The sequence below is a fragment of the Phyllopteryx taeniolatus genome, chromosome 16 (assembly GCF_024500385.1).
Source record: "Phyllopteryx taeniolatus isolate TA_2022b chromosome 16, UOR_Ptae_1.2, whole genome shotgun sequence".
Classification (NCBI taxonomy): Eukaryota; Metazoa; Chordata; class Actinopteri; order Syngnathiformes; family Syngnathidae; genus Phyllopteryx; species Phyllopteryx taeniolatus.
The window spans coordinates 4,063,714-4,082,144 of NC_084517.1; the positions used below are offsets into that span (position 1 = coordinate 4,063,714).

At 41.0% G+C, this 18,431-nt stretch overlaps 1 protein-coding gene across 4 annotated transcripts in view; it reads left to right on the forward strand.

Moving 5' to 3' along the window:
- shank1 (SH3 and multiple ankyrin repeat domains 1) overlaps positions 1 to 18,431 on the forward strand; it is a 76,249-nt gene that overhangs the window by 17,346 nt on the left and 40,472 nt on the right. For all 4 annotated transcript variants that reach the window (XM_061748654.1, XM_061748651.1, XM_061748652.1 and 1 more), the window contains exons 3-8: positions 1,113 to 1,601; positions 11,438 to 11,641; positions 13,570 to 13,641; positions 14,001 to 14,109; positions 15,139 to 15,293; positions 18,126 to 18,293. In XM_061748654.1, the coding sequence (XP_061604638.1) occupies positions 1,164 to 1,601; positions 11,438 to 11,641; positions 13,570 to 13,641; positions 14,001 to 14,109; positions 15,139 to 15,293; positions 18,126 to 18,293 (1,146 nt within the window). In that variant the 5' untranslated portion in view covers positions 1,113 to 1,163. The remainder of the gene's footprint in view (positions 1 to 1,112; positions 1,602 to 11,437; positions 11,642 to 13,569; positions 13,642 to 14,000; positions 14,110 to 15,138; positions 15,294 to 18,125; positions 18,294 to 18,431) is intronic.

Sequence of the window (18,431 nt, forward strand, 5' to 3'; positions counted from 1 at the left end):
TTTTCAAAGGGAGACAGGTCTGGACTGCAGGCAGGCCAGTCTAGTACTCGCACTCTTTTACGAAAAAGCCACACTGTTGTAACACGTGCAGAATATGGCTTGGAATTGTCTTGCTGAAATAAGCAGGGAGGGCCATCCCTGAAAAAGACGTTGCTTGGATGGCAGCATAGGTTGCTCCAAAATCTGTATGTACCTTTTAGCATTAATGATTCCTTCACAGATGTGCATGTTACCCATGCCATGAGACCCAAAGTGCTCACCATGCCTTTTGGGGATGCTTCTTTTATACGCAATCACAACACTCACCTGTTTCCAATTAACCTGTTCACCTGTGGAATGTTCCAAACAGGTCTTTTTTTAATTTTTATTTTCGATGATCTTAAACATTAAAGAGGGGAAACTATGCAAAGAATTTGAGAAGGGCGCTACTACTTTTTCAGGGCACTGTCATACATTTGATTTCAATCATTTAACATTTTATTTCATTGGAGTTTAACGCAGTGACTGTACCACTAATGGTACCGACCACGCTTCGAGAATCACTGTCCTAGGAAATAATGGACAGTGTCATAAAACCAATTAGTATCTGTCATCATCATCGTTGGCATCGAATATTAGTGCGGCTTATGGAGGGATGAGAAGTCTCGATCCGTATGTCTGTTCTGTACTGGGCGGCACGGTGACCGACCGGTTAGCACATCTGCCTCACAGTTCTGAGCAACCGGGTTCAAATCCTGCGTGGATTTTCTCACAGTACTCAGGTTTCTTCCCGCATCCCCAAAAACATGCGTGGTAGGTTGATTGAAGACTCTAAATTGCCCGTACTTGTGAATGTGAGTGCGAATGGTTGTTTGCTTCTATGTGCCCTGGGATTGACTGGCGACCAGTTCCGGGTGTGTGTTGTCCGGGCGTATGGGGATGTGGGGCACCCTCTTTGGTCCCTTTTCAAGCGCTGTCAGAGTTTGGTCTGCATTAACGGCGCATTAAAGTCTGTTTCATTTTCATCTTGTGACCATTCTACATTAACTACCCTTTTTAGGATTAAAAAGTGGTCAACTACTTCTTCTGTGGCTTTTCCCATACTTCCTATTAACTTTTTCCTTCCCATGCAGCATCACCCCAGGAATGATGGCGTCACCGTTAGGGCCGCCTTCGCTGTCGCCATGACGATGCCCTTCAGCCCGCTGTCCAGCGACGAGGAGCACCAGAGGATGCTCGGAAACAGCAGACGCCCGTACCCGGGGGTGGAGGATGAGGAAGAGGAAGAGGAGGAGGAAGAAGAAGAGGAAGAGGAGATGGAGGAAGACGAGCATGACGAGGACGGTGAGGGGGAGAACGGCGAGCTGGAGGACGTGGAGGAGGTCCGGCGAGGGGGCGGCAGGGCCGAGGGGGCGAGGCAGTTGGGGAAAGGCGCCGGACGAGCTGGGAACCCGGGACACGCGTCTAATCCCTACTCAGCCAATCCCACGCACCAGCAGCCGGCCAATCAGCAGCAGCGGAGGCCGAAGGAGCGCACGTCCGGCTCCGGGCCGCCGCCCCCCGAGGACGCCCACATCGCCATGATGGTGTTTCGCATCGGCATTCCGGACATCAAACAAACGGTGAGTGGACGCCGAGGAGCTTGGGGAGGGGGGGGGCTTGGACGCCAACGCGGCCGCCAGAATGCTTTTTCTTTTTGGCAAACATGAGTATCACTTGGTGTAACCACGGCAACAACACAACACTTATAGTCACTTTTAACAGGGACCTTGAATTCCTATTAGCGTCCACCTAGCCTATCTTCTGCCCAATCCAGCCTCTACCTAAGCTACCACTTAACCTAGTTTCAGCCCAATCTAGTTTCTACCTATCTTCTACCTAATCTAGCATTCTCCTATGATAGCTACCACCTTGCCAAGCTACTGGTTTATCAAAATTCTACCAGAACAAGTTCCCACTTTGGTGAGCTACCACCTAGGTTAGGTACCACCTAACCTAGCTTCCAGCCAAATCAAGCTTCTACCTACCAAGGCTACCACCTATCCGATCTCCCTCCTAGCCTAGTTTCCACTCATCTTCTGCTTAATCTAGCTTCCGCCTAGCTCAGCTACCACTTGTCTGGCTAATCAAACGACGTTTCCACCTCTCTGCGCTACCACATATTAGCCACCACCTAGCCTAACATCTACCCAAACTAGCTTCTACCTACCCAAACTTGCCTATAGTCTAGCTGCTACTTGGTCAAGCTACCACCCGTTCTAGCTTCCTCCTATCCTAGGTTCCTCCGAACCCAGTTTCCAGCCTAAATTATATTCTACCAAAACAAGTTCCCACCTAGCCTAGCTTCCACTTACCCAAGCTTGCTCATAGTCTAGCTTCTACTTAGTCAAACTACCACTTCGCTCAGCGACCACATACTGTATACTAGCTTTCCCTTAACCTAGCTTCCAGCTGTCCTTGCTACAATCCATTTCACCCCATATAAGCTTTCTCCTATCTTAATCTATCTTCTACCGAACCGAGTTTTCACCTAACCTATCTTCGCCCCAATCTAGTGTCCCCTATCCTACCGTCCTCCTAGCCTAATTTGCGGTCTAATCTATCTTCTACCAAACCAAGTTTCCGCAGAGCCTCGCTTCCGCCCAATTCTAACTAAGATGTATCCTTGCTCGCTCCTAGCCTAGCTTCTACTTAGCCAAGCTACTAACTAAGTAACTCAGCCACCATCTTTCTTAGATTTCCCTTTGCCTGACTTTCTCTTATATCCTTGGTTCCACCCATTTTAGCCCATCCTAGTTTCCTTCAAGCCTAATCTATTTTCTTCCAAACCAAGTTTCCACCTAGCCTATCCGCCCACCAATCTAGCTACCACCCAGCCGAGCTTTTGCTCAATCTAGCTTGATTATTTCCACTTATTTGTAAAAGTTAGCAAAGCAAGTGCATGAGAAAAGCTCAATAGTTTTTAATTGAGTTAAATTAATTTTCAAAGCAGCCCAGTTACCCAAATGCCAAGAACATTAGCCAACTTATTAGCATGATGAGGGCTTCAATCCGTCAAGTTAAACTGTGCTTGAGCTCGAGAGCCAGCCGTTCAAGGTGACCTCAGACAAACAAAAAAAAGCATTGAATTGCCATCACAGTGGTCGTCGGCGAGAGGAGTTTAAAAGCCCTCCATGTGGGAAAAGCATTTGAAGAGGGGAAGTAGAAAACGACAAGAGCTCCTAAATTGTATGATACAACCAGGAAAAAGGCTTTTTTTTTTTTTAAAATAGGGCTTGTCTTCAATTGGGATGGATCGATGAGCCGTCACATTCCGTCACTCTGAACACGGCAACAGAGTGAAGAGGGAATTGAAACATGATTTTTGGTTATTGTGTCAACATGTAAAAGCATACTGCCAAAATACATAGATTTAGACTTTGTCGCGGCCTTTAATTTGATGTAGAGCTGCATGTGCAAACCAACGTAGGAGCCGGTGACAGGAAAAAAAAAAAAAAAAAGCTTAACATTGAGGTAAAACTTTACCTTAAACTTTAAAGTTTACATCACAATGACTTGGGAGAAAATTCACCTAAACGTTGTCTCACAGTATCACAAACACTAGCCATGTTCCTCACTGGTGAAAATAAGGAAAGGGAGCAGCGTTTTATAGCAGTCGGTTCCATCCATTAAAAAAAAAATAAATAAAATAAAATAAAAATCACCGGTGCCGTTTTAAGTTACTTTTCATGTCTAAATGCTGAGTTCCAGTGCGTAGCCTTAACAAAAAAAGGCTACAAGTTAAAAACAGGAAGTCAAGTTAAAAGTTGTACATATAAACCATTTGACATGATGAAACGGGTCCAAAATAACTATTTTGACAATGCTATATTTAACTTTTACCTGAAACATTAATTAATGAATATTAAGTCAATTGGGTTAGTTCCACACGCGTTGCCTTTTAGTTCATAGGTTTGATATTGATACAGGTTATAACCCGAGTCAAATGTTTATTTTAGTCTATGCTGCGGGCTGTCGAGAAAATGGATGTTCATAATTTGGACAACTTTTATTTAAACCATGCATAATTTTTTTTGACCCAGCCCTCGAAAAGAATCGGAATTGAGAATCGTTTGGAGCCGGAATCGAAATAAGGAACCGGAATCGGAACCGGAATCGCTAATGTGCTAATTCAAACGATGCCGGGCCCTACTTAATGTAAAGGTCAATCTCTGCCTACATTTAAATTGGCTAAGCAGCTAGCTGCCAACTATATGTCCACCAAGTTTGAAATCGGATAAAACTCAAAAATCAAAGTATTTTTCTGTTTAATGTATTTGATCTTGCTATGACTATGAACTTTGACCTTTTTTTTTTTTTTTTTTAATGTTTTGGCCTGTGGAAACGCCTGAAACAGAACTTCTCTGGTGAATATTTGATGTTTTGGTGGAAATTTGTACATGTGAGTCAGAGAGTTAAAAGCAAACAGGCATAAGCAGTCACACCCAGAGCTGAAAGTTTGCATCTTAACACAGTCTCAGTAGCTATAAATGCCTCCTCTTTCTCTCTCTCTCTCTCTCTCTCTGCTGACATGTGATGTATTATTGATCCACTGCGTTTTTCTCCATTTTGAATAAATTCCGACATGAATAATTCACCCAGGCGTGCTTGTTTATTCGGACAAATGGGAAGAATGGATGAACGGGAAGACAAAAAAAGATGTCCATTTGGGAATGGAGAGGGAGAGTTACAGGGGCAATAAAAGGAGGCGGCAGCGGAGGGAAACTGGGGAGGGACAGAGGTGAATTAAGGTTGGCAGGCGCTTGCTGCCGTTATTAGAGAACGCGCGCATGGAACAGGACGGCAGCGTAAATTCATGTGGGAGTCATGAAAGGCGCCATAAAAGTGATCGTTTCTATTCAACTTGACCTCATTTTGAGCCAATTAAACCTTAAATATATTGTCATCAACACTAAGAATATCGAACAGTCTTAAAGGCTTCCTCATATCCGAGTTTCTGCCCAATCAAACTTCTACTCTAACTATCCAAGACCCATCTAGCGTGTACTAACTCATTTACCTCATTTTGTGTTTGTAGTGAAGACACACAATTCAGGTGAAGAAATTTTATTTACAGATCAACAAAAACGAGAAAAACGCAATGAACATTTAAGCGAGCATGTCACTTAAATACAGCGGCTGAAATAAGTATTTAACATGTCACCATTTGTCATATTTACAAAGGTGCTATTGACATGAACATTTTACCAGATGATTACCAGAAGTAATCCATACCTACAAAGAAAGTAGAACAAATAAGCTCAGAAATTAAGTCATGTGTAAAAATATGAAATGACACAGGGAAAAAGTATTGAACACGCCAACTGATATTTATTTAATACTTTGTACAAAAGCCTTTGACAGGATCAAGATGCCTCCTGTATGGAGAAACTAGTCGCATGCATTGCTCTGGTGTGATTTTGGCCCATTCCTCCACACAAGCAGTCTTCAAATCTTGAATGTTCCGTGGGCTTCTTTTACGGACCTTTATTTTCAGTTCTTTCCATAGATTATCGATTGGATTCAAATCAGGTGATTGGCTGGGCCATTCTAGCAGCTTTATTTGTTTTCCTTTGAAACCAACTGAGAGTTTCATTGGCAGTATTTTTTGGATCATTATCCTGCTGAAAGGTCCACCCTCGTTTAATTTTCATCATCCTCGGAGATGGCAGCAGATATTTGTCAAAAATGTCTGTAAATTTGCCCATTCATCCTTCCTTCAATATTGTGAAGTTTACCAGTACCGTTTGCTGAAAAGCAGGCCCAGACCATCATGTTCCCACCTCCGAACTTCACTGTTGGTATGGTGTGGTGTGCATTATGGCATCCAAACAGTTCAATTTTGCTCACATTAGAGCAGACTATAATCTCCCAGTATTTAACTGGCTTGTCCAAATGTTGTTCAGCAAACTTTAAACGAGCTTTGACATGCTTTTTTTTTTTTTTTTTTTTCCAGCAGTGGGGTCTTGCGTGATGAGCGTGCTTTCAGGAAATGGCGGCGGAGTGCATTACTCACTATTTTCCTTGTGACAACAATACCTGCTAATTCCAGGGCTTTTTGAAGCTTTCCACAGGTTGCCTTTGGCTCTTGGACAACTCTTCTGATTATTCTTTGCACTCCTCTGTCAGTAATTTTGCGAGGAGCACCTGATCGAGGCAAGTCTATGACGGTATGATTGGCTTTCCACTTATGTATTATGGCTCCAACTGTGCTCACTGGAACATTCAGAAGCTTAGGTATGTGCCTGTAACCAATGTACCTCCCTGAGACGTTTAATGACACTGGGAAATATATGCTTTTCGGCCGATGCTAGTCAGACTTATAGCAACTGCCAGCCGCCGTACCTTCCTAAGTCCAACGGCGGTGCGACATGTTTGCTGACTGGGTTTGGTGGCTCTGTGGTGAGATCTTGTTTAAAAAAAAAAAAAAAAAAAAAGGTATTGTAGATGTTTAACTCATTCACTGCCAGCCTTCCCAGTTAACATGGATATTTGACTACTGAAGCCGTCAATGGCAGTGAATGTGTTAAAGGTCGTACAGTTGCTTTGTCACGGCCCCCTCCGCCATTCTCTTGAACTAGGAGGAAGTGTTTCGACCTGTTTGCCAAATGCGGAAGTAGGTTGCGCTTGATTGAACTTTTACCAAACCAGGTTTCCACCTTGCCTAGCCTTCCGCCCAAATCTAACTACTACCTATACTACCTTCCTCCTCGGCGAGCTTTGACCTGTCCTTACTTCCACCCATTCTAGCCTAAAAATGTCCCTCTTAAATCCCTTGGAACAACACCTCCCAAAAACCACAAAAATTCCCACTTCCTGGTGACATCCGCGCTCTCACCTTGACCCCTTGGAATGCACGTCGTCGTGCACGAGCCTCGTTTCTCGTTTCAGCTAATTCACCCTCAATAAACTCATTAATGGCTCATTAATTTGCTTTGACTCGTAATGAGACCAGGGAGCGACTGCTTGGCTCAACCAAGGAATCCAAAGGTATTGGGACACCTACAGAAAGTGAAGAACGTAATTCTTCGGGGAGGACTTTCTACAAGATGTTGGAGAGTTAGGGTTAGATTGAGGGGAAAAAAAGACTTAAAATATGAATAAGTTCAGCAAAATAAACTGTGGTAGCAAGCAGCATATCATTCACTGTTTTGCTTTAGTTACGTATTGGCAACCTGTCCTGAAGCTACAAACTTAAATGCAACAATATAAATTGTTTTTTTTTTTTTTCACACAAAGCCTTCCCTTTTTAGTGACAAATTGTAGCAAGCAGCATGTCATGCACCTTCTAGCTTTAGTTCTTTATTTGCTGCCAGTTTTGTCTTGTTGCTTTTCACTTTGCAGCCAAAGTGAAAAGCAACAAAATAAATCCAGATTTTGTTTTTTTGTTTTGTTTTTTTGACAGATGTAATTTTTCGGCTTCTTCCTGAGTTCAGCCAGCATCTTACCATACAGTGTCTTGCTTTAGGTCTTGATTGACGACCAGTCATGAAGCGTTAAACTTAAAGGCAACACAATAAATCCTGCTTTTTGTACAATTTATCCATAGATTTAAGCAATTGTTTCTTTCTTTTTTTTTTTTTTTGAGCAAGACATTGTAGCAAGCAGCATATCATGCAGCTTCTAGCTTTAGTTCTTTATTTGCTACCCGTCGCGTAGCTGCATAGGGAAAACTGACAAAATAAATCCAGATATAAAAAAAATAAAAAAATATATATATGTTATGCACTTTTTGCTTTAGGTCTTTTTTCAGCATAGAGCCACTGTTTTTCTGCATATTTATGCAAATTGTGTGTCTAGTGTCATCCCCCCCCCCCCACCCCCCCACCTTCTTCTCAAGTTCAGCAAGCATCATACCATGCAACCATTTTTTTAGTTGAAAAACAGGATTTTGAGATTCTCGATCACACTTACACGATTTGATGTTGCAGCATCTTCCCCTCGCTCCGTGTGTTCATGCAACCTCTGAAAACAAATCCCGTCTTATAGCGGAACCGCACTTTTCCGCTACCGTCCGCCCACCGTGTCTGTCCTCGCCGTTCTTCATCTTCATTTGCCCATGCCCGACCTTTTCTCTCGCTCCCTACTCCCTCACCGTGGCCTTTTGAGTGCAGGCTGAGTGTTTCAGGGGACGGGAAGACTTTAATGAGCTCTGTTGGGAAATAACCCCAAACGCACACGGCGCACACACACACACACACACACACACACACACGCGCGCGCACTAAACGACAGTCATGTCACCATTTAAGTGAGCCTTTCTTCTTCAGAATGACTCCTTCATTCTTGCCAATTGATTTATTTTCGCCAGCTGTTGATTGTCTTCATTGTATCTCTTTCCTCCCCCGACCATTCGTTATGTTAGAAATTCAGAACCACCCTTAGAAACTATGGTTAAAGTATTGGGACAATATTGTCTTTATTCTTCTTTCTGAGTCCAGCAAAACAGAACTAGCAGCATATCTTGTTTTAGTTCTTTGTTGTCTGCCCGTCATGTATCTACTAACAGAGAAGCAACTAAAGGAATCCTGATCTTTGTGAAAATATCGTTTTTTTTCTTTTCAATCTTTCTGAGTTCAGTTCGGAGCATATCATGCACCATCTTGGTTTAGGTTTTTATTGACGGTTCGCCATGTAGCTGCAAACAGAAAAGTAACAAAAATAAATCCCGATTTTTGTGACCATAAATGTTTTCTTCTGTCTGAGCTCAGCAAGCAGCATACCATGTACCATTTTGCTTTAGTTCTTGATTGGCAGCCTGTCATGTAGCTACAATCTGAAAAGCAACAAAAGAAATCCTGCTTTTTGTGGCATTATCTTTTTTCGTTATGAGGTCAGCAAGCAGCATATCATGCACTGTCTTGCTTTACTACATTATTGGCGTCCTGTCATGAATCCGGATTTATTTGACAATACCCGCTAGCATTATTTCGTGCACCTGCTTGCTTTAGTTATCTTTTGACAGCCTATCATGCATCTCCAAACTGAAAAGCAACAACTAAATCCTGATTTTTGTGATTGATTGTCTTTTTTTTTTTCTTCGGGAGTTTAGCGAGACCTAGCTGTCAGCAGCATATCATGCGCCATGTTGCTTTTCTTTTTTTAGCTTTTTATGTAGGTACAAACTGAAAAGAGACCAGTCATTTCAGATTTTTGTGACTTTTTTTTCTTTTTTCCTGAGTTCAATGAGACATGGCTGGTCTTGCGTCCGTTCGTTATTTGCCACTCGTCATGTAGCTACAAATTGAAAATCAACAAGGAAATCAAATTTTTGGTGACCATAGAATCTTTTTTTTTTTCTTCCTTCCTTGAGTTTAGCGAGACATAACAGCCGGAGGTATATCATGCTCTGTCTTGCGGTTTATAAAGACAGCCTTAACGTCATCAACGCAAAGAGCCAGATGAGTGCGGGGGAACTTTTATCGAAAGAATGTTTACATAAGCCGTCTGCGTCCCTGATGAAGTCGTGGAGGAGAAACTCGTCCGGCGTGTTTGTGATGAGCCCTAATTGGCCGAACTGGCAGAACGGTCTAATTCCTAGAGGGACCGCCGCTCGATAGGCCGACCACAACGTCTTCTGCGGCTTAAGAATCACGATTGTTTTTATTCCCCTGAGATGTCAACTTGAGCTCGCACTTTGTAGATTTGTGTTTATTAGTGTCTGTGTGTGCGTGAAACTGAGCCAAACCAATCATCACCATTTTCTCTCTGAATCATTTGCCCTCCATTTTAACCCCCAACCCCTTTAGACACACACACACCAATAAACCCAAACGCACACACACAAAGTACCCCATCTCTACGGGATGTCTCTATGGCAACAAGCAGCTTGCTCAGCTAATGAACCGGTTGCCGTGGTAACCGCGCTGGCTGTGCGAGATGGTGAATAAAACCAAGGGAGAATGAATGTGATGCGTGCACAAATCTCTCTGTGTGTGTGTGTGTTTGTTTGAGACGGTGAGCTACCGTGTGTATACTCTGTGAGGGGCAATCATGCACAGCAGTGCGGCGTCGCCGTGACAACAAATGTCCTTCATGCTTTTTTTGTGTTGTGACTTCTTCACTTTGCTGACAGAGGCTCTTTGTGTGTGTGTGTGTGTGTGCGTGTGTGTGCGTGTGAAGCCGCACTGTACAGTCATCCACAATCTGTGCACCTTCTTCACTGGCATTGACCTGTTTTGCTCTGGCGCTGTCTCCCCCTGCTGCACGGACGGTCCACTGCGCCTGCGGTTTTCTTAGTCCTTCAAAGTTTTGGCCATTTAATTGCGTCATGAACTTCACGAAACATTATTCGTGATCGCTTAAAGCAATTCAGTGGGCGAGTCGTCTCATCATGACTAGAAAGATATCTTGTCTTTTATGACTATGATGTAAATTGGAGCGGGATGGAAATATGAAGGGCAGCACGGTGGACGACTGGTTAGCACACCCACCTCACAGTTCTGAGATCGTGGCTTGAAATCTGGCCTTCCTGTGTGGACTTTGCGTGTTCTCCCCGTGCCTGCGTGCATCCGTCAATTTTCAACACAGCATATCCTGTTTAGGGTCGCGGGGGCGCTGGAGCCTATAGAGTACCATATATGGTGCTTGCAAATGAATAGTTTTATCGCCAATTTTTCCTTACCATTAATTTGTTTTTCTTTTGAACATTAAAATGGGTCAATGAAAAAAAATACAATGGTTTGAAAAAAAGCAAACAGAAGATTTTTAAAAATATTTGTTTCTGAATTTTTACACTTTAAAAGGGTCAATTTAAAAGGAAAAGGTTAAGCCTGCAGAAGATGTTTTATCCCAAATGATTTAAAAACAATATATTTTTTTAAATATTTAACTTTTTTTTTTTTTATACAAGATGCAAAAATAAGGTCAACAGCAAACATTTTACCCAAAATATTGCTTAAATATCTTTGTAGATTTATATACTTTTAAACAATAAAAATAAAATATATACTTTCGAGTTGATCTCAAATGTTTTTTGGTTTTGCATTTAAAAACAAAAACTTTAAAATGGGTCAAATGTGCCTGCAACAGAACAGGATGATTTTTAACAGATTTTTTTTTTATACATCAAATTTTGTACGGTATTCATATTTTTATTAGAAAATATTTATTTATTCATTTAACCTTTGTTATAATAACCTATACTTATTATATTCGTCGGGGTTTATATTTTGTGTTCCATCTGATGTGCTGCACTTAAGTTACAGTTGCGATTGTTGTTGAAGTGTTCTATGACTAAAGTCTGGATGAGTTGAGTTAATACCCACTCAAATGTTCGAGTGAATGAGACTTCTTAAAGTTGCTGAAAAAGTCCCCGAAGCGCTTGCATTTGGTTTCCTCCAACATTGTCGACATCATTGAAATTCATTGCCCGTTCAGGCCCCGAAACCTGCCGCTAAATTGCGTTTCTTTCCCGCAGAAATGCCTGCGTTTCAACCCGGACGCCACGGTGTGGAAGGCCAAACAGCAGGTGCTGTGCTCGCTCACCGAGTCCCTGCGCGACGTCCTCAACTACGGCCTCTTCCAGCCCGCCACCGACGGCCACGACGCCAAATTCCTGGAGGAGGAGCGGCTGCTCAAGGAGTACCCGCAGTCCTTTGAGAAAGGGGTGCCCTATTTGGAGGTATGCGCACCGACTTCACGCAGCATAATTTAGTTCTTTATATGTTAACCTGTCACGTTGCTACTAACTTAAAAGAAACTAAGTAAATCCAGATTTGTTCTTCATGACTGAGAAATACTTGCAAGCAGCATATCATGCACTGTCTTGCTGATTATTTATTAAGTTCACCGTCCTGATAATAATAAAGTAAATCCTAATTTTTGTGACATTTTCACATTTTCTTGCCTTCCTGACTTTAAGACATGGCAGCAAGAAGCATATCATGCACCCTCTTGCTTTAGATATTTATTAAGTTCACCGTCCTGTAGCTGACAACTAGGTAAAACACTAAGGTAAATCCAAAATTCTGTGAAATGTTAATCCTTTTCTTGTCTTCCTGACTTTGAGACATGAAGGTCAGCAGCATATCATGCACTCTCTTGCTTTATTTTTTTTTTTAAAGTTCTCTGTCCTGTACCTGACAACAGCAAAGTAACTCCAGATTTTTGTGACATTTCCATATTTTTTCTTGTCTTCCTGACTTTAAGACATAGCAGCAGGAAGCATATCATGCACCTTCTTGCTTTAGATATTTATTAAGTTCACCGTCCTGTAGCTGACAACTAGGTAAAACACTAAGGTAAATCCAAAATTCTGTGAAATGTTAATCCTTTTCTTGTCTTCCTGACTTTGAGACATGAAGGTCAGCAGCATATCATGCACTCTCTTGCTTTATTTTTTTTTTAAAGTTCTCTGTCCTGTACCTGACAACAGCAAAGTAACTCCTGATTTTTGTGACATTTCCATATTTTTCTTGTCTTCCTGACTTTAAGACATAGCAGCAAGAAGCATATCATGCACCCTCTTGCTTTAGATATTTATTAAGTTCACCGTCCTGTAGCTGACAACTAGGTAAAACACTAAGGTAAATCCAAAATTCTGTGAAATGTTAATCCTTTCCTTGTCTTCCTGACTTTGAGACATGAAGGTCAGCAGCATATCATGCACTCTCTTGCTTTATTTATTTTTTTAAAGTTATCTGTCCTGTACCTGACAACAGCAAAGTAACTCCAGATTTTTGTGACATTTCCATATTTTTTCTTGTCTTCCTGACTTTAAGACATAGCAGCAAGAAGCATATCATGCACCCTCTTGCTTTAGATATTTATTAAGTTCACCGTCCTGTAGCTGACAACTAGGTAAAACACCAAGGTAAATCCAAAATTCTGTGAAATGTTAATCCTTTTCTTGTCTTCCTGACTTTGAGACATGAAGGTCAGCAGCATATCATGCACTCTCTTGCTTTTTTTTTTTTTTAAGTTATCTGTGCTGTACCTGACAACAGCAAAGTAACTCCTGATTTTTGTGACATTTCCATATTTTTCTTGTCTTCCTGACTTTAAGACATAGCAGCAAGAAGCATATCATGCACCCTCTTGCTTTAGATATTTATTAAGTTCACCGTCCTGTAGCTGACAACTAGGTAAAACACCAAGGTAAATCCAAAATTCTGTGTAATGTTAATCCTTTTCTTGTCTTCCTGACTTTGAGACATGAGGGTCAGCAGCATATCATGCACTCTCTTGCTTTATTTTTTTTAAAGTTCTCTGTCCTGTACCTTACAACAACAAAGTAACTCCTGATTTTTGTGACATTTACATATTTTTCTTGTCTTCTTGCCTTTAAAAAATGGCAGTAAACAGCATATTTTCTATGCACTGTCTTGTTTTAGTTCTTCTTTTTTTTTTTTTTTTTGTGCTACCTGTCACATTTCTACAACCTTTAAACAACTAAATAAACCCCTATTTTTTTGGGACATTCTTTTTCTTGTCTTCCTGACTTTGAGACATAGCAGCATATGCAGCATATGATGCACTGTCATCTCTATACTGTCTTTCTAGTTCAACTTAAAACATGTGTAGCAAGTGTTCCTCTCCCTCTGCTTTTAGTTCCGATACAAGACGCGAGTGTACAAGCAGACCAACCTGGATGAGAAGCAGCTGGCCAAACTGCACACCAAGGTTAAGCAAACTCAACAAAAACTCACAATAATCGAAATATTGACAGTTCTGTGCCGGTACTTCATGATTGTGTATTGACACTGCATCGTGAGAGATCATGTTGTCATATATCACAATATCGATAACTACTTCCACAGAATACAAGTAAACATCCACCGGCTGGTACATACTTGTTTGGTTTTGCTGGGCTTTGTACAGTGGCCTTATATGGTCGAAAAGGTAAAGCATACTGAGCTAAAGTTGGAACTTCTGTCAACAAAGCAAAACTTTTTTTTCTGATAACTTTGCTCTGTAAGTTACAGTATATGTGTTCGGGGGGGAGGGCGCCATAAAGAGTGCGTGTTTCTGTCCCCGTGCAGGCCAGCCTGAAGAAATTCATGGACTACATCCAAACCAGCGGCGTGGACAAGATGAGCAAGTTCTTGGACAAAGGCCTCGATCCCAACTACCAGGATGCCGACACCGGCGGTCAGTAGAAAACTGCACCTAACTCCTACACTGCCAATTGTTTTTAAAGCACAGCTCCCTGTATTGACGGTTGCATTTCAGTGTAAAGGTCCACGGCAGTTAATAAGTTAAAAAAAATAATAATAAAGAACGGTCTGTCTATTGTATAGCCATACGTACGTTTCGCTCAATCCTGTCAGCAGTGACTGCAAAGCCATCCAACGACACCAGGCCAGGAAGCCTGGACTTCATGAGAAACCTCGGTCACAGAGAAGGAGTAACACATGCCGACTACGAGTAGAATATAAGTCACGCCTTACGTGTGACAACATGGCTTCCATGCGTCACTTTGCTCTTGGCGCCTCTTGCCGCTGTGTTGACACTCGCTTTACAGTGCGAGTGTTGCCGAGGCTGCCGGTGTCAACACGCGTAATGCCTCCTGTCGACAGCAGGGGGATGGTGCACTTCACTGCCGCCACTCATAGTGTGTGTGTGTGTGTGTGTTTTTTTTTATGTGTGTGGTGGTGGTGGTTTGTGCGTGCGTGTGATTTGTTTGTTTGTGTTTCTTTTCTGTGTGTTTATACATGTATGTTTGTGGTTATTGGTGTGTATTTGTGTGGGTTTGTGCATATATGTTTGTCTGTTTTTGTGTTTATGTGTGTGTATGAGTGTTTGTATTTGTTTGTTTGTGTATATATATATACGTTTGTGTTTTTGTGTATGGTGGTGTGAATGTGTGTGTGAATGTGTGCCTATGTGTTTGAGTACGTGTATGTTTGTGTGTGTGTGTGATGACGTGTGTATGAGTGCATGTTTGTGTGTGTTTGTATGTATGCGATGGCGCGTATATGTGTGCTTTTGTCTGTGTTTGATTGTCTTAATGTGTGTTTGTTTCTGTACTCGTGGGTGTGTGTTTTGTATATGAATTTGTCTATTTGTGTTTGTTTGAGTTTGTGTGTGTTTGTAATGTTTTTTGTGTTTTGTGTGCGTCGTGTTTTTGCGTGTGTATGTCTGTTTTTCTGTGTGTGTGTGTACGTTTGTGACCCCCAGAGACCCCGCTGTCGCTGGCCGTTCAGTGTGAGCCTGGCGGGGGCGAGCCCATCCGGGTGTTGGTGGACGGGGGCGCCCACATCGACTTCCGTGCCAAAGACGGCCTCACGCCGCTCCACAAGGCCGTCCGAGGCCACCGCCATATTGCCCTGCTGGTACGGACACGAGCACATCATAGTTTGAAAACGTTTTTTTTTTTGTTTTCCATTTTATCCTTGTGAGAGTGTTTTACAAAAATGGACTCGCCCACGTTGTCACCCACACACACACATACAAAGAACAATGTGACTTACTGTATTGCAGCATAAAAATAAATTCAGATCAGCTAATATGCATCACTCATCCCAAATTGAAATGATACACAAGCCCAATTCCAATGAAGTTGGGACATTGTGTTAAACATAAATGAAAACAGAATACAATAATTTACAAATCATGTTCAACCTATATTTAATTGAATACACTACAAAGACAAGATATTTCATGTTCAAACTGATCAACTTTATTGTTTTAACAAATAATCATTAACTTTGAATTTTATGGCTTCATCACATTCCAAAAAAGACTGAGAAAGTTGAGGAATGCTCATGAAACACCTGTTTGGAACATCCCACAGGTGAGGTTCACCTCTTTGTGAAGAAGTGCATGAGAAAATAGTCGGAACAGTTTAAGGACAATGTTCCTCGAAATATAATTGCAAGGAATTTAGGGATTTCATCATCTACAGTCCATAATATCATCAAACGTTTCAGAGAATCTGGAGAAATCACTGCATTGTAAGCTGCAAGGCCGAAAACCAACATTGAATGCCCGTGACCTTCGATCCCTCAGGCGGCACTGCATCAAAAACCGACATCAATGTGGAAAGGATATCACCACATGGGCTCAGGAACACTTGAGAAAACCAATGTCAGTAAATACAGTTTGGCGTTACATCCGTAAGTGCAACTTGAAACTCTACTATGCAAAGCAAAAGCCATTTATCAACAACACCCAGAAACGCCGCCGGCTTCTCTGGGCCCGAGCTCATCTAAGATGGACCGATGCAAAGTGGAAAAGTGTTCTGTGGTCAGACGAGTCCACATTTCAAATTGTTTTTGGAAATTGTGGATGTCGTGTCCTCCGGGCCTAAGAGGAAAAGAACCATCCGGACTGTTATGGACGCAAAGTTCAAAAGCCAGCATCTGTGATGGTATGGGGCTGTGTTAGTGCCAATGGCATGGGTAACTTACACATCTGTGAAGGCACCATTAATGCTGAAAGGTACATACAGGTTTTGGAGAAACATATGCTGCCATCCAAGCAACGTCTTTTTCATGGATGCCCCTGCTTATTTCAGCAAGACAATGCCAAACCACATTCTGCATTCTGTATTAAAAGAGTGCGGTTATTAGACTGGCCTGCCTGCAGTCCAGAACTATCTCCCATTAAAAATGTGTGGCGCATTATGAAGCGTAATATACGACAACGGAGACCCCGGACTGTTGAACAGCTGAAGCTGTACATCGAGCAAGAATGGGAAAGAATTCCACCTACAAAGTTTCAACAATTAGTGTCCTCAGTTCCCAAACGTTTATTGAATGTTGTTAAAAGAAAAGCTGATGTAACACAGTGGTAAACATGAAACTGTCCCAGCTTTTTTGGAACGTGTTGCAGCCACCAAATTCCAAGTTAATGCTTATTTGCTAAAAACAATCAAGTTTGAACATGAAATAGCTTGTCTTTGTAGTGTATTCAATTAAATATAGGTTGAACATGATTTGCAAATCATTGTATTCGGTTTTTATTTAACACAATGTCCCAACTTCATTGGAATTGGGTTTATAATAATCACTCTATCATAGTAATCATGATAAAATGGGATTCATATTGTTTACATACATTGTTTACTAAGATGCATTAAAAATAACATTAAAGATCCATAAAATAAATAACAAATATACAATTAAACAAATACATGAAGAATTAAATTGAAGTAAAATTAATAATCATTGTCATACTGAAAATAAAGTAGGATTTATATGTACATGTAGACTAAGCCTAATTAAATTTAAGAACATACAATTAAAATAGTAATAGATTGAGATTCATTTAAATGATTATATTATACAAAAAAATCTGAAGAGCTTCATCATAATTCTGACTTCAATTCCTTAAAAACTAATTTCAATTACAAATCATTAATCAAATCAAATTTAAATTAGATTTTAAAATTGATTGATCATCGTTGCCGTTGTAATAAAATGTATTTATATACTGTAGGTCTTTTCATGTACACAAAGTCGAATTAAAATGAAGGATATCAAATAAAAAATGTTACAAATTTAAATTAATTTGAATTGAAAAACATTAGCAAAGCATCATTGTATTAATAATAATCAAAAATAAATTCATATAGCACTTTTCCTGTCTTTAAACATTCATTTAAATTGAAAATAAGTAATTGAATTCAAATAAATAATCATCAATAATCATAAAAATAGGTCTTGTCATGTACACAAAATCAAATTAACATAAAAATCTAATACAATTACGGATAAACTATAAACTGGTCATAATCTTAATAGTATTTAATTTGTGCTTTTTGACCACAGAAACTAATTAAAAATGAAAAAGAACACATTAAAAATGAAATAAAATAAAGTATTTATCATATTCATAATAATCATACATTTTATTTATATTCATGTACAGAAAGTACAAACATAGTATGTGCAAACAAAAGCCGCATTACATTTAAGAGATACAAAAAATAACTTTTATTTTCGATAAATACAGTTCTAATTTGGGAGGGGTATATTTAATTTTAAATTCAATATTTCTAATGTAATTAAATGCTATTATAATGATATATAATACTGCCTCACTTTGCACATCCAACAGATGGATTATTTTTTTTGAATAAATAAATCCATAAATCCGTGTCTCTTTAATGTACTCCAGCGATTGTGTTTTAATGGTGAATGTTGGCGCGCTTGTGGTCGCAGGTCCTGCTGTCTCTGGGCGCCTCCCCGGACTACAAGGACCGTCGGGGCCTAACGCCGCTGTACCACACTGTGCTGACAGGGGGCGACACGTCGTGCTGTGAAACGCTGCTGTACCACCACGCCAAGTTGGGCATCAGGGACGAGAACGGCTGGGACGAAACGCACCAGGTCCGCTCGTCTGCGTGTGCCTTTGTCATGGTCTTCCGTGAGCACGTGTGTCCGCCATGTCACCTTGTAGCATCATCACCCATCCCTCTACTGAAGTGAACACCTGGTGGGAGAAATTCAGGTAGCTTCATCCTCATC